The sequence below is a fragment of the Frieseomelitta varia genome, unplaced genomic scaffold (genome assembly GCF_011392965.1).
Source record: "Frieseomelitta varia isolate USP_RPSP 00005682 unplaced genomic scaffold, Fvar_1.2 scaffold_786, whole genome shotgun sequence".
NCBI classification, from domain to species: domain Eukaryota; kingdom Metazoa; phylum Arthropoda; class Insecta; order Hymenoptera; family Apidae; genus Frieseomelitta; species Frieseomelitta varia.
In genome coordinates, this window is record NW_025110574.1 from 193,109 (window position 1) to 206,599 (window position 13,491).

Here is a 13,491-nt window from a genome sequence, read left to right on the forward strand (position 1 = left end):
CCATTATAATTCTCTTAGAATGTACACAAACAACTAAAAGTTTTCATCTATTATAGGTATTGACAATTTTCTTTATTACCTTATGACTGTACATTAATGTCTTGTAAATAAGTTGCAAAAGTCGCAACACCTTTCTTGAAATAGTTCACTAGAGTATCATCTAGCAAAAAAGTTGTGTACATAATATTAACATAAAAATCGTTTAGTTGTCCCGTTATTCATTAGTCTTTCTTTCCAATAACCTCTGGAGATTTCCAAAATTCCAGTAAATGTTGGAATTTATTTTGATGATTTTTCGGAAGAGCCAGTTTATTTGATAAGGCAGGATAATCAGCATCTCCGAGGTCTAGTCAATCCTAGGCATTCGATTCTTTCAGATTTTGCAGCTTCTCTAGCTGATCGGGTTGTAATTCATCTGGAATACTTGCCCTTCCTCCTACTACCATTTTTTCCGGTACGATCTCAATATCTTCTTCTGTTTCTTGTACTTCGATCACGGTACCTCGGGATGGTATAGACTGAGAATTATCTGCTGTACTTGGCCCGGACGTTGAGTCCGCTTCACTTCCAGAACTGCTACTAACTGGGAATGGTGCTGAATCTGTTGGTAAATCATCAACCGTTGATTTTTCTTCAATATCCTCGGTTGCTTCTGTAATTTCTTGCTCTTCTCTTTCATCCATTATTACAGTAGCTTCTTTGCAGTCACTTTCGTTCACATCGGTAGTCGTGCTCGAAGGTAAATCACCATCAGAACTTTCTGCCGATTTCACTGTATCATCAGCGGTTTCTTCCAACTCAGGGAATGGATGTTCAACTTCTTCCATTGGTGTCGCTGCGGTAATTACAATTTGCGCAACCCCAAGTCCGAAATCTTCTGTAGATTGATTACTGTCCAGATACTTTGCTTTTTCATCATCTACCTAAAAACACAAAATACACTGTTAGATTTATCTAACAATCACTCTTTAAATAGGTGTTCTTTAATTACAATTTAAAAGGAATATATTTACCTTTGTTGCCGACTCATCCGACACTTCTACAACTAAGCAGCAGTTTTGTGCACATTGAGATTTTAATTAAATGAAAGCGCGATAATCAATAGTAATGATTTGAAACTTACCTACTATACCAGGCCCTTCGGAATTATCGGCTTCAAATTGCGAGCCGTATTGACTTTTTTGGTCCTTTGAAAGATTTATTATGAAACCCTCTTGTCGATGCTGTTGTTCGATGTTTGCATTACTGGATTTTTCATCTTGCGACTCTGTATAAGATAACACAATACAATGCAACGTAACGTTTCACAATATGTTCATGTTTTTAGAAGTTCATTACCTTTCATCATATTTTCCGTTATTTCGTTTTCTAATAAAAATTCTGGAATTTCGGGTGGTGTAAATACTGGAGGTGCAGAGCTCGGTGGTGTTACATCATCCTAATAATGCAAAATTAAAGAGGTCAACGTTATAAATAAATATGTTAATCGTTTAAAAGTACCATTCAATTAAAATTTAACCTGTGGAGTCAAAGGTGAACCGTCTGCAGCGCAAGGTTCTACGATTAAGGATGGGAATAATCCTCGTTGTCCACGTAATTCTCCTTCCCACCATCCGTCATCGACGTCGTGTGGTTCTTTCCTTACGACTTTTAAGATATCGCCTTCAAGGAAACTAAGTTCTTCGTCGCATGTGGCATCATAGTCATAAAGGGCAATACAATATTGCTCCGTTTCTAACAAAGAAATTAATAATCGTTACAAAGTATACTTACTGTATTAATTTGTCACATAAATTATCATATGCTTAATTAATTTAATCAGCTCATTTAGCTAATTTGAAGTTTCGTACTTGAAGAAGATAAAAATTAGATAAAATTATTCAACATTGGACAAGAACTGTGCAATCAAACATGGACTGAAAAATAGATTTACCTCCAATATGATTTTGTACAATAGTTTCTGATGCTGCAGTTTGTAAATTAGCATCTGGATCTACTGCGTCGTGGTCGTCGATTGTGTAATCTACCGAGGAGAAGGATATTTGTTGTACTAGACCTGGTCCTTGGGAAGTGAGACCGGATGTTGTGTCCCTTTCGACATCGAGATAATTCTGAGGAACGAAGCCTTCTTCGCCACGATAATTTCGCGCTCGCAGCCACCCATCGCCGTCGCCTTCACCAACAACTTCTAACTGCTCGCTTTCGACAATTGATAACTCGTCGGGATTTTGCGCCTGTGAAGAAATGCATTTTTAGTAAAAAGAAAAAACGTATTTAAAGTAAAGTATGTACGAATATCTTTCTAGCAAAAATATTTTTCTTAACATAAAATTACTTGGTAAAACATTAATCTTATTGTAATAAGTAAATTTTTTTATAAATCACACCGTGTATGAATAGAGCGCAGTACACTTGTATATTGGCTGGGTAGAGGACATTTCGGATGTTTCACGAATCTCAGTCTGTTCTTCTTTTTCTTCGTTATCCCAATCGACAGCTGTCGGATCGTCCCAACCAACTGTAAGTTGTTCTATTCGTTGTTTCTCTTGCTCGAGCAAAGCTGTTCAATTAATAATATAAGCAATGTAGTTCCTCATTCCAGCAACGTTCCATTTATTGTATTACGGTATGAATTACCATCAACTTCTTCACTATCGTGTCTTTGCCTTTCCTTAGTTGTTTCTTCTTCTTGTTGAGGAACGTTTCGCGCGCTGCCCGGTCGTTCGACGGTCGTCAAGTCGCTGCCACCATCTCCATCGCTGTCGTAGAACGAGTCCGAGGACGGATGTTCCTATCATAATGTAAACGTGATTTTTTTCACGATATTTTATACAATTTCACTATCTAAGTAATAGTTAATAATTTTGGAACCAAATGAAGGTAAGTACCGCCGTTCCCGATGCATCAGTTCTGACAGAAAGAGAGCTAGCTGAACGTGGCATATCTTGGACACTTAATGTTTCCGCTTCCTGTAGCCACTCGTCAACGTTCACTAAAAAAAAAAAAAAAAAGAAAAAAGAAGAAAAGAACAGATGGAATTGTCAAATGTCAGGTTACAATCTGTCACGCTGATTATATTCGAACAAAGGAGAAAGATAGAAGTAACAAACCTCCACCGTTTCGAAGGCATTCTATTCTCGCTTCTGCCTTTAGTTTTGCTGTCTAATGAACAAGTAAATAGGTAAAGAAGAGAATTGACGCGAGTCACGTTTCACCGCATCGCATATCTTACCTCTGCACGTCGTATCATATGTTTCAATTCGTCGATTTTCGTATCTAAATCTGGACCTTGTGGATCGTTTGGATCAGTCTACAATCATTGTTAAATACAATTATTTAAAAATCGATTCGAAATGGAAATAATTAGCTAGGTTCTCTTATGCTCTTTTGGACAGGATTAATTATGTTCTTTTGTTAACCTTTTGTCCAGACTCTTTTAGTTGCAGAAGAACTTGTACTTTTCTACTATTCTCTCGAATGCTACTTATTTCGCGAGCTATTCTCGTCGACCAGCGACGAGCTTCCTTTCCGAGCGTAGCAGCAGCGGAATGATCAGCCGTTATCCTGTAACAAATTCGTTTCCTAAAGTATCATGAAAATCAGCATTTGAAAATGTATATATCTTATCTGATAGATATCGTTTATAAACCTTTCTACCGGATCGTGGTCACAAGCTTCGAAATCGTATTGTATATGTTGCTTCAAGACAGGATAATACAAACAGCAACACTGTATATTGTACTCTCTGGTGAGCTGTAGAAGAAATAGAAAATGAACAGGATGAACAGAGGCGTTATTTTTATACGTACGTTGCGCGTTAATATTGCAAGAATTCCTTTACTTACTTGTTGCGCTTGGTCACGAATTTTGCCGAAACTGTTTTGCGTAGCTAAGCAGGTCAAGAGTTCTGTACGACCCATTAGCGTCAAATATTCTGCAACTTTATCGTAAACACCTTGTTCTAAATACTGTTAAAAAGAAAAAAGAAAAGAAGAAATGTTCACTTCTTTTAAATAGAAGGAGAAATTAATGTAGTAATATAAGAGTGACTTACTTGCATAGTGTTTTGTAAGTCGACTACAAAATACCTATTCTGATGTGCATTGGCAGCGGCGAGAGCAAGCAAATAATCGTTTCGAGCTCCTGTTGACTTCTCTTCTAAAGCGTCGCGTTTCGAGCTTACCTGAAAATAATTTTAATCTTTTTTATGCAAAATACATTTCTATCGTCACAGATTACTTGAGATATTCCTGCACCTTTGCACTATTTTTCTGCAATGACGTTATCGATTGAAAGAAGGATCCCTTTTTTTTCTTCAATCTGTAATTGATCAAACAGTTAATCAATCACAAAAATGTCAGCTACTTGTTAATCTGTGTAAAATCCGCATGTATGGTAAATACGTACTTTTCTTCGATATCTTTCGCTTTGTCGCGTACATCATGGGCACTGTGCTCTTCGTCGAAGTAAAATTTTTTGGTTTTGTCTACATCTTGCACGCACATTTGCAGCTCTTTTTGTACTATCATTAATTGGTCGATTGCCTTCTTAGAGATTTGTAGTTTGTGCATCTTCAAGCCTTTCGCATCGTCGGCGATTTGCTGTTGAAAAACTTCCACCGCAGCTAACCGCGCTCTGGCCAATTTTTCGTTTTCTTCCAAGACAGTTCGCCAAACGTTCCACATATTCCTAAAATTAGAAATTATTTGAATTCAATTGGAACGTCTCAAGTCATGAGAAAGAAATTTTATATGTATTTCAATTTTCTTCAACCGCGGGGAAAAGCCTTGTCTCGGCTGAGATAATTTAATTTTAATATATACTATGTAATATTCGAGGTCTAAAGTTTACCATTTTTCCTCTGCACCTTCGACTTTCAAATCCGGAATGTTTGGTATCTTTTTATTCAAATACGCAGAGGATATTTTAAGCAGTGCCTAGAATGAACATTTGGTCGGTAATAATACAAACTGGATAATGTAAATATCACGAATGTGATCACTGATGTTTCTCTTACCTCCGAATATGATTTTTCAATCGCAGACTTTTTTATCGTAAAGTTGCTGAAAAATATAGTTGCATTATTGGAACATTTATGTTTTAAAAACATAAAATTAAGTAAATAATTCTCGATGTATAAACAACTATTTTATACGTTATTTTAGATAATATTTTTACGTAGAACAAGTACTTGCAAATACATGAATTTTGTATTAAATGTAACAAGCTGACACATACTGTAGGAAAATTTTTTAGTACAAGTATGCACGTAGTGAATATCGAGAACTGTCGAAGAAATTCGACGGATCGGTGATATAAAATAACTTAAGTTTAGGTTATCTAAACAGCTTTTATCTAATCCTCTTTTACATAAGTTTAAGACTTACCGTATATCTTCCAGAAGGTCGCACTCATGCTGGTTTTTCGCTTGTAATTTTGCCGCCTGCTCTGCGTGTACATTCTTAAGAAACTTTGTGTAATTTCCCTGTAAATGTTTTTTTGCACTGTCGTTAGTTTTAATTAACGTTACACATATGGATCTCTGAAATGATGTTTCGATTTTTATCACAAACAGATTTTTGTAACATACGGAGGCGTATCCTTTGACTCGTCGCCAGAATATCCAGAAGGAAAAGTTCACTTGACAACGATAATTTACGAACACTACACTAGTAGAATACTATACTAAACTATACTATACTATATTCGCTACTCTTCCACTAATCGAGTCTGTGTTCTATATCTAAAATAGCGAATAAACATTTCGAGAGAAATATACAATTCGATCGTTCGTATATTTTTGAATATGAAAAGAAGTATTGTCACCATGTCTGTTCTGCTTGCTGAGCCGAACATTGAAGCGTGTGCATGTATCCTATCGTTTTTAAAAACATGTAACATAAATGTATAAATAACCCGTCTACTAGCATTTAAGGTTAGCATCTAAGGCATTAATGATTGAATATCTGAGATTTGAAAGCTTAATAAAAAAAAAAAAAAAAAAAGTATTGTCACAGCTATTCATATATAAAGTTCTATATATTGGACGTAAATTGCTGATTGAGTATTTGAATATTTTTATGTATTAAGTATTCAATAAAAATACCTCATAAAGTTCTATAGGACGTAAATTGCTACTTGAGTATTTGAATATTTTTATGTATTAAGTATTCAATAAAAATACTTCAAATTTGGGTTCAAGTTCCTTTGTAATCTCATTGAGCACATAACTCCGACACAAAGAGAAAAGGGGAAGAAAAAAAATAAGGTAAAAAGTTGCATCTCTCTTTTTTTTTTTCTTATACATTGCCGAGGCATTAATTGGCGTGTAGGAAAGTGTGCGAGGGTAATGCTTTAATCAGCGATAACATTGTTGGGGAATCAAGTTCAATTTTGTAGTACAAGGTGGTGCATCGATATTTCCTTTATGCATTAGGACTCACATTGACCTCGTGAACTCTATAATGAACAGTCGTTCAATATGCAGGGACGATACGCTGTGTCTAGTTATTGAAATCTCACTATTTCCTTATCGATTCCCAATATTTTTAAGGATTTTTACGTGCATCGCGCAGTTGTGCTCTAAAGGCACATATATATGTATATATATATATATATATATATATATATATATATCTATGTATATATATATAATTACACATATGTACGTGTGTATGCGCTAGTAATATCATGCATTATTCAATGGATCGTTAAGTGGGGAAAGCTGTTTCATCATTTTCGAGAACAATGCAAATTTTCAAGTTCTCCTTTTCCCTTTTTTTTTTCTTTTTCGTTTCAACGATTCGACAAACACGCCAATGGAAACAACAAAAAAAAGATAAGCTTCGCGTTTTGTTTGCACCCAGAGTGCAAAGGCTGTGTAACCTAGAATTTTCAATAAATCTGTTGAAACTTCGCCACCTCTCGCGTACAAGTAATTACCGGGTGTTTTTTCAAGAACAGAGTTTTTTTATCTACGCCCCGTGAGACGGAAAGGTCAGACTTTTAACCGGTGCTAGGCGCATTCGACAAAGTACGATGGTAATCTAGGAAAGGAAAATAGAATCTAAACAGCGAAAGGGCAGGTCGAATGAAACTCGTAACAGTTGCGACGGTCATTGTTTTTGAAGAACACCTTATCGATCAAGTGGCTCGATGAACATGACTTGAAACGACGAAGAGAGAAAGAGAGAGAGAGAGAGAGAGAAAACAGGAAGAGTTTCTCGATGTCTCTGTTCCAGCCTCATAAATAATTAGCGCCGTTGAAATTTTCAAACGAAAGGCTTGCCTCTTCGAGCCCGTTCTTGCGAAAGAACAATTTTCGAGTGTAAAGAAGTGGGTAAACATGAAATTGTCCGGAAGAGGCGGAGGAAAATTTCCAGTGCAGAAGAGCAAATAGAGGAGCGTACCAAGCTCGAGAGCTGGACCAAATTCTGCCGAAAGGGAATATGTCTTTTGGGTGTAAAATACGCATTTCCTTCCTTGCGGACACTTATTGCTTGACTGACATTCGGTAGGTGGAAGTGGGTCAGGAATCTCCCGATTTTTAACTACGAAACTTTATTGTCACGAAGAGAGGCGAGGGCCCGGCTCGTTATCCTGATAAATAGGTCGGAGAATCCTGTTATCGTCGGTGCTAACAAAGCTGATCGAACACAATTTTTCGACAAATTTCTGACTACTCTCGCTCGACTAACTAATGAAAAAAATCATGAAACTACACTTCAGAATATTTGCCTCGGAGAGTTTATTATCCTGCGGACAATAGATTAGTCGTGGCCGAGGGCGTCACTATTTGCACGTACAACAAAGAAAGGTCCTCGAATAATATTTGTACGATACTATTCGCAAATCAGAGCTCAAACGAAAGATAATTGATAGAGGAGAAAATCGGAAGTAAAACACGTTTTGCCAACGATCTGTCCTCTTTCGTAATTTCTGATTTGACAGAAATCTTGCGAAGGAAGCTTCTCGCGAGGAAACACGGCCTTCTGAAAATCGTCCTACATTCAAAATTCGGGATCGATCTCGACGAGAGCATCATAGTGCACTGTTATATAATAAAGGAGACAGACGAGGAAATCTCATGTCTGCGCGAAGGAAATATTTCCGGAAGGGAGAAGAAGCCCAGTTATCTAGAGAGGCACGTTCGTTTTCGACCTGACAGATATTAACCCGGGTCTTTGGCCGGTTCCATACATTTTCAGGTCAGCTTTTGATATAGATTCGTGGCGAGGACCGAAGTGCTCATCGATTTTCCTATCGTGGCAACGTTCGAGCGCGGTTTACGTCAATTTTCCTCGTAAGATATCGCCGAAGATCGATACGCGGTCAAATTCGTGCATTACGAATCGTACCGAGAACTGTTCACTTCTGCTTACACCTCGAGAAAGCGAGAACCCCATTCTTCACGATTCCATGTTGAATCCGTTCGAACTTGCTCAAAGAGAAGGAAGTCCATTTGTTCATTGCCGAGGGGGTGCACGTTGAACGCGCTGCAATTGCGCAACGTGAAAATTTTCGTGTGAAGATAGTGCAAGAGAAGAAGAAGACGAAGAAGAAGAAGGAAGAGAAGAAGAAGAAGAAGAAGAAGAAAAAGAAGAAGAATCGTACAGAGAGCTGACTGAGAAGAAAATTTTGCGAACGAAGATGCAACGAAAGATGTCGGGCTTACTTTTCTCGGTGGTGGTTGCATGCTGGACGAGCGGCCTGCTCTGCAGCCTCACCGCTGGCAGCCCGTTTTACACCGTCCGCCGGGGAGGGGTGCTCTGTTGTTTTCGTACGCCTCACCCGACACAATATTACACGCGCTACCACCCTCGCTGCTTGCGTGTCCGTATGCTACTGATCTCCTGTCCTCGACTGAGTTAGCCTATTTATTGATCGCACACGCGCCTGCGTCCTCTCGATCTACATCTTCGGCATCCCTCTCGTTCCCTCCCTCTACCCTCTCCCGCCGCCTTCCATCCCTCGCCAACTTTTCCCGATCTCCCACGACACTTGGAATTGTCACTCTCTTTCAGATAAATCTTCGCGCGTTTTATCGACTGACATCAACCAAAATTCCCCACTTTCCGACCGTATTCGTTTTTCGCGACTCGATTCGAGTTGGGAGAGGGAAGATGCCCTGTATGAAATTAGTCGATGAACGAAAATCAAATCTTTTTTTTTTTTTTTTTGATCTCGTTACTATGCGATTTAATTTTAAAGCTTGTAGGGGGGGGGGGGGTAAGAACACGTACTGAAGTAACACGCGGAAACAAAAGAATCACAGCCTCGGAAACAATATTCAACTTTATTAATTGTATAAAACGGGAATACTTTTCGCAGATACATACCAAACGAATTCGTTATTTCGTATTTGACATGTAATTATGAGAGAGGTTTTTATGTTTAACGTTACATACAAAATTGAAAAAGTCACAGCGGACATTTTTTAAACTAGTTGGAACATCCACAAGATGCGATATAACTTCACTATACACACCATTTTGACATGGGTCAAAATCAGATTTGCCGAACCCACATAAGAAATATATTTCCACCTTCGTTGATGTGAAGCGCGATCGTGTTCATTGAGGAAATTTTGTTCGTCTGGCGTTGATTATCTTATAAAAATACGACGAAACACGATGAAATCTCATTCTTTTAGAAACCAATAATTCGAAGCTTAACTTTCTTAATTAAACAGACATTGTGAGATAAGCGAGTCTGGCCGTGTTTAAAAATTGACACAAGAAGAAAGCAGTCCGTAAATACTTGGTAATCGAAATTCGTGTCTGTTCGTTCTAACTTCTACAATCGGCATTCATGGTAACTCGTCAGGTGGTATCGGTCCCAGATCGTGATCAGCCGATAGACCTATGGCACCCTCGACGTCGGCGTCCGAACCAACTGCTAAAACAACCTCTGGTTGTGGCACTGGTTCAGCTGCTTGTAAGAGAGCGATTGCTATCGGGTTTCCGCCAGCGTCTAATACCGGATCGGCAGTAGCTTCCGCGAGATTTGTCACAGACTTTGACTTCACGCATTGAAAATCGACATGCCGACTTTTCGCTTCTTCCTTCTCCCAAGACATGTGAATAAATGGCCTTTGCACGTAATTGTAAATTACTTCGGCACGTCCTCCGGCTCTTTTCTTGATCTTCTCCTTATAGGTGGGGTATCCTTCGATACCTAGGCGAATCTTTTTTAAACCGCGTTCCTTCATTACCTGCTTAGCCACGTCCCTGTTTTCGATGTACTTGAAGAACCGATACATAGCGGTGCTATTAACGGCTGTCAAAAAAACGAAAGATATCTTATTAAAACATCGTGCTTTCCTTAATCGGAGATAAATCAACAAACTTTTTATCAAAGCAAATAAGTTTTAATACAAGTGTTTAAGACTATGTGATTATCGATGTTCTATTTTATGCATCCAATATACCGTGGCAAGGCCGTATATTTTGAACCTTGATATCGCAAAAAAAGAAAGCGAAAGTAAGAAATAATATCGTTCGCATACTCACTTTGTGAATATTCTTCTCCCATTTGTGGCGGGTATTCTTCATCCCAATCGACGATATCGTCTTCCAATAAAACAACGATATGACACTCGCGGTCGCCTCTACGCGCGCTGTTTACCATTAGCGGCAATATTAAATCTTCCAGGAATACTTCGAACTGGCATCGTGCACCTTCGTTGGACAATTCATGTAACAATCCTCCTATGAAATGATCTTATTTTTAGAATTTTTGTTATTTATAATACTATCAATAAGCGTTGTTATCCCTTATTATTTGCAAAAGCAGTTAATTTTCTTATATGATAACAAATGATTCTAGTTAGAAAATTTGGAGCAATTTCGAAACGTTTTGTTGCTAATTGTTGCATCGAATTATGTAATTCAATCACAATTTTTACTTACTTAAATTCTGACACTTTACTGTATTAGCGTCGAACGGGACAAGAAGATAGTCGCAAGCTTCTCGTAATTCTTGAACGGCAACTGCCGGCGGGCATCGAATTACGCCACCTTTATAATAATCAAGAATAGCTCTAAACACCATGGCAGATATACCATCTGCAACTTCATATTCACCACGTTCATTTGGTTGAGCATACTCAACACCGGAACTGAACATTCTACCTAGCATTGTGTTTGGATGTGCAGTGAATAATGCAGGATCAACGATAAATCTGAAATCAAAATTCATCTTCTAACTTAATGTAATTACATGTGTAATTAAGAAGAAAACATTGAGCAATACCTACCTGGTATTATCAACAATAAGAGTAATGCGTTCATCACTAGCTTGAGGATTATTTATACCAGTAACAGATCCTGACGATGGTAAATTGTCCCTATTTTGACTTTGTTGATTTTTTCCAACACCGACTCCAGAGCAAAGTCTGAAGAAAAATATGTTCTAAGTGGCTACTGAAGATCACTTAATATTAATACCTACGTAAAACAAAGGAATTATGACTAATAAACGTATAAAGCAATGCAGACTATTCAATAAATTTCTAAGTAATACCTACCTGTTGCATATGTTGTGTGGACTCTTGTATCAATAATATGAGAAATAAAAATACAGTTGACAAAAGCACACAATAATTAAATACTTCATAGTATAAAGTATTAACTTAAAATCATTAAATATTCTGGAAATGAGATACAACTGTGTTTACATTCTTTCATTCATATTACCTGTTTTGTTGATTAATATTAGTGTTTTGCCTGCCAGAATTGAAGGTATGACAGTGCCTTTCACTGCTCCCATCCCTTTGTACCAAACAAGATTTTGGTTTGGAAGAGCCACCACAACTACATGCAAAACAACAACATTACCTTTCTAATGATTGCATTCGACAACAAGCATTGTGTACTATTTACTGAATCTAACGTGAATATAATCGAATGATGAACAAGTGTATGTACATACGAATTTTACTGTAAAAGTAGTATGATTGTAATACAGAGGTTTATAAATTGGTCCTCTAACCTTTTTGTTGTTCCAACATTATTCTCTTTAATATTGAAGTAAGATAAGAAATAAATTAAATAAGATTACAAAAAGCTTATGCGATACGATTCTAACAAGAAATAATGTAAATTAAATTTCACGAAATGAGTAATAATGTTTAACAGTGAAAGGTGGAATGAATTATGTTACTTTTTGATACATTGCCTATTGATTGATCTAGTATCAAACTATAAGGAAGTATGAACTCGTAAGTTTTAATAAAAAGATTAACTGACATGCATGACATTCTGCATAACATCTCTTAATACATGCTACATTTTAAACATGTAATTGTTAAAATAGTAGTTTTCAGGGCATAGTAGATTACAGGTAAAATTGGTTGTAATATTGCTCATCTAAAGTATCTGTTTTAACAAAACTAATAAATTAAGCTAATAATACAAAATATCTAAAATATCTAATGTATCTATCATGTTTATTTTATTTTGTAATAAATATTGTACTTATTATACTTGTAACATTATACTTATATCTTTTACATAGTACCTCATTCTATTCTTGTAAATACGATGCCGACCCCTGCCACCTGTCTCTTTGTCTGTTTCAGTATCACTGCTACTATCTTGAACATAGTTCAAACGTTCAGCAGGATTTGACATCTTGGACCAGCTGTAAAAATACAGTAAGTTACTACATATTTATTTCTGAACAATTCCTCTGTTTTCAAATGGTATTGCACTTCGTTTATTCAATAAAATATACTTTATCTTTAAGCAACATTAATAATCAGATTTTCTCTCTTCTTCTCTGTATAATGTTATAAATTGGTAATAAGTATAAAAATATTTGAATAATACAGGCAATGAAATTCAAATTGAACGTACAAAAGTTCCGAATACTTAAAAAAACTAGCGTTACCTGTCTTGTTTATTAATTTTGCAAATATAAATAACATGTAGTTATAATAATATCAAGTAATTACAATTGCATAGTGTGTATGTAATATTTATTGACGTTGGACGCAATGATGAAGTACGAAATTTCAAATATACTTATTGCAATAACGCTACTGTTGCAAAATTGTAAAATATCTACGTATGTATGTATTTTGGGTACTTTCTTCGCACAGTGCTTATATACGAGTCATACACTTTGGATACTTACAAGTTAGATACTGACAAATACCATCCAACTTTTCTTAAGAGCCAGCTGGCTGGGGTGCAAATCTCTAAGCCGCAAGATTGAAAGTTAACCTGACCTCTCCTTTTTACGGAGAGTTGCATTCCAAGCCGATGAAACAGATAATACGAAACACCACACGGTCATTGATGACAATTCATCCCGACAGGCGTTGCCCTGAAACTTTACGTTACATCGACGTTGGAACTTACGGTGCGTCAACGAAAATGAAACGACCAGAAGCTACTTGAGAATTACATCGTCCTGTCGTACGAAATAACAACAGAGTTGTTTAATTTATTTATTGTATTCCGTGCACATTATAATGGGATACCAATG

The 13,491-nt window shown here is 36.9% G+C and overlaps 2 protein-coding genes across 4 annotated transcripts; both read right to left on the reverse strand.

Moving 5' to 3' along the window:
• Window positions 1-50: 50 nt before the first annotated feature.
• LOC122535900 (protein nervous wreck) lies at window positions 51-8,848 on the reverse strand. 2 transcript variants are annotated; one of them, XM_043667793.1, is made up of 21 exons: window positions 8,675-8,848; window positions 5,388-5,485; window positions 5,018-5,063; window positions 4,852-4,937; window positions 4,408-4,689; window positions 4,257-4,320; window positions 4,055-4,183; window positions 3,846-3,968; window positions 3,650-3,753; window positions 3,420-3,564; window positions 3,233-3,310; window positions 3,111-3,162; window positions 2,889-2,992; window positions 2,638-2,791; window positions 2,388-2,560; window positions 1,934-2,234; window positions 1,520-1,734; window positions 1,339-1,438; window positions 1,124-1,267; window positions 1,014-1,045; window positions 51-923 (listed from the first exon to the last, which is right to left on the reverse strand). In XM_043667793.1, exons 1-21 carry the CDS (start codon window positions 8,693-8,695, stop codon window positions 357-359), a joined length of 3,018 nt encoding a protein of 1,005 aa, XP_043523728.1. In that variant the 5' UTR covers window positions 8,696-8,848; the 3' UTR covers window positions 51-356. The 2 variants fall into 2 exon arrangements, with proteins under 2 accessions (XP_043523728.1, XP_043523729.1); XM_043667794.1 differs by lacking the exons at window positions 5,388-5,485; window positions 8,675-8,848 and adding an exon at window positions 5,239-5,321.
• A 427-nt stretch (window positions 8,849-9,275) lies between these two features.
• On the reverse strand, window positions 9,276-13,374 carry LOC122535896 (BTB/POZ domain-containing protein 10). 2 transcript variants are annotated; one of them, XM_043667788.1, is made up of 7 exons: window positions 13,138-13,374; window positions 12,520-12,642; window positions 11,697-11,813; window positions 11,258-11,395; window positions 10,911-11,182; window positions 10,512-10,709; window positions 9,276-10,278 (listed from the first exon to the last, which is right to left on the reverse strand). In XM_043667788.1, exons 1-7 carry the CDS (start codon window positions 13,254-13,256, stop codon window positions 9,809-9,811), a joined length of 1,437 nt encoding a protein of 478 aa, XP_043523723.1. In that variant the 5' UTR covers window positions 13,257-13,374; the 3' UTR covers window positions 9,276-9,808. The 2 variants fall into 2 exon arrangements, with proteins under 2 accessions (XP_043523723.1, XP_043523724.1); XM_043667789.1 differs by lacking the exon at window positions 11,697-11,813.
• Between the last annotated feature and the right edge of the window lie 117 nt (window positions 13,375-13,491).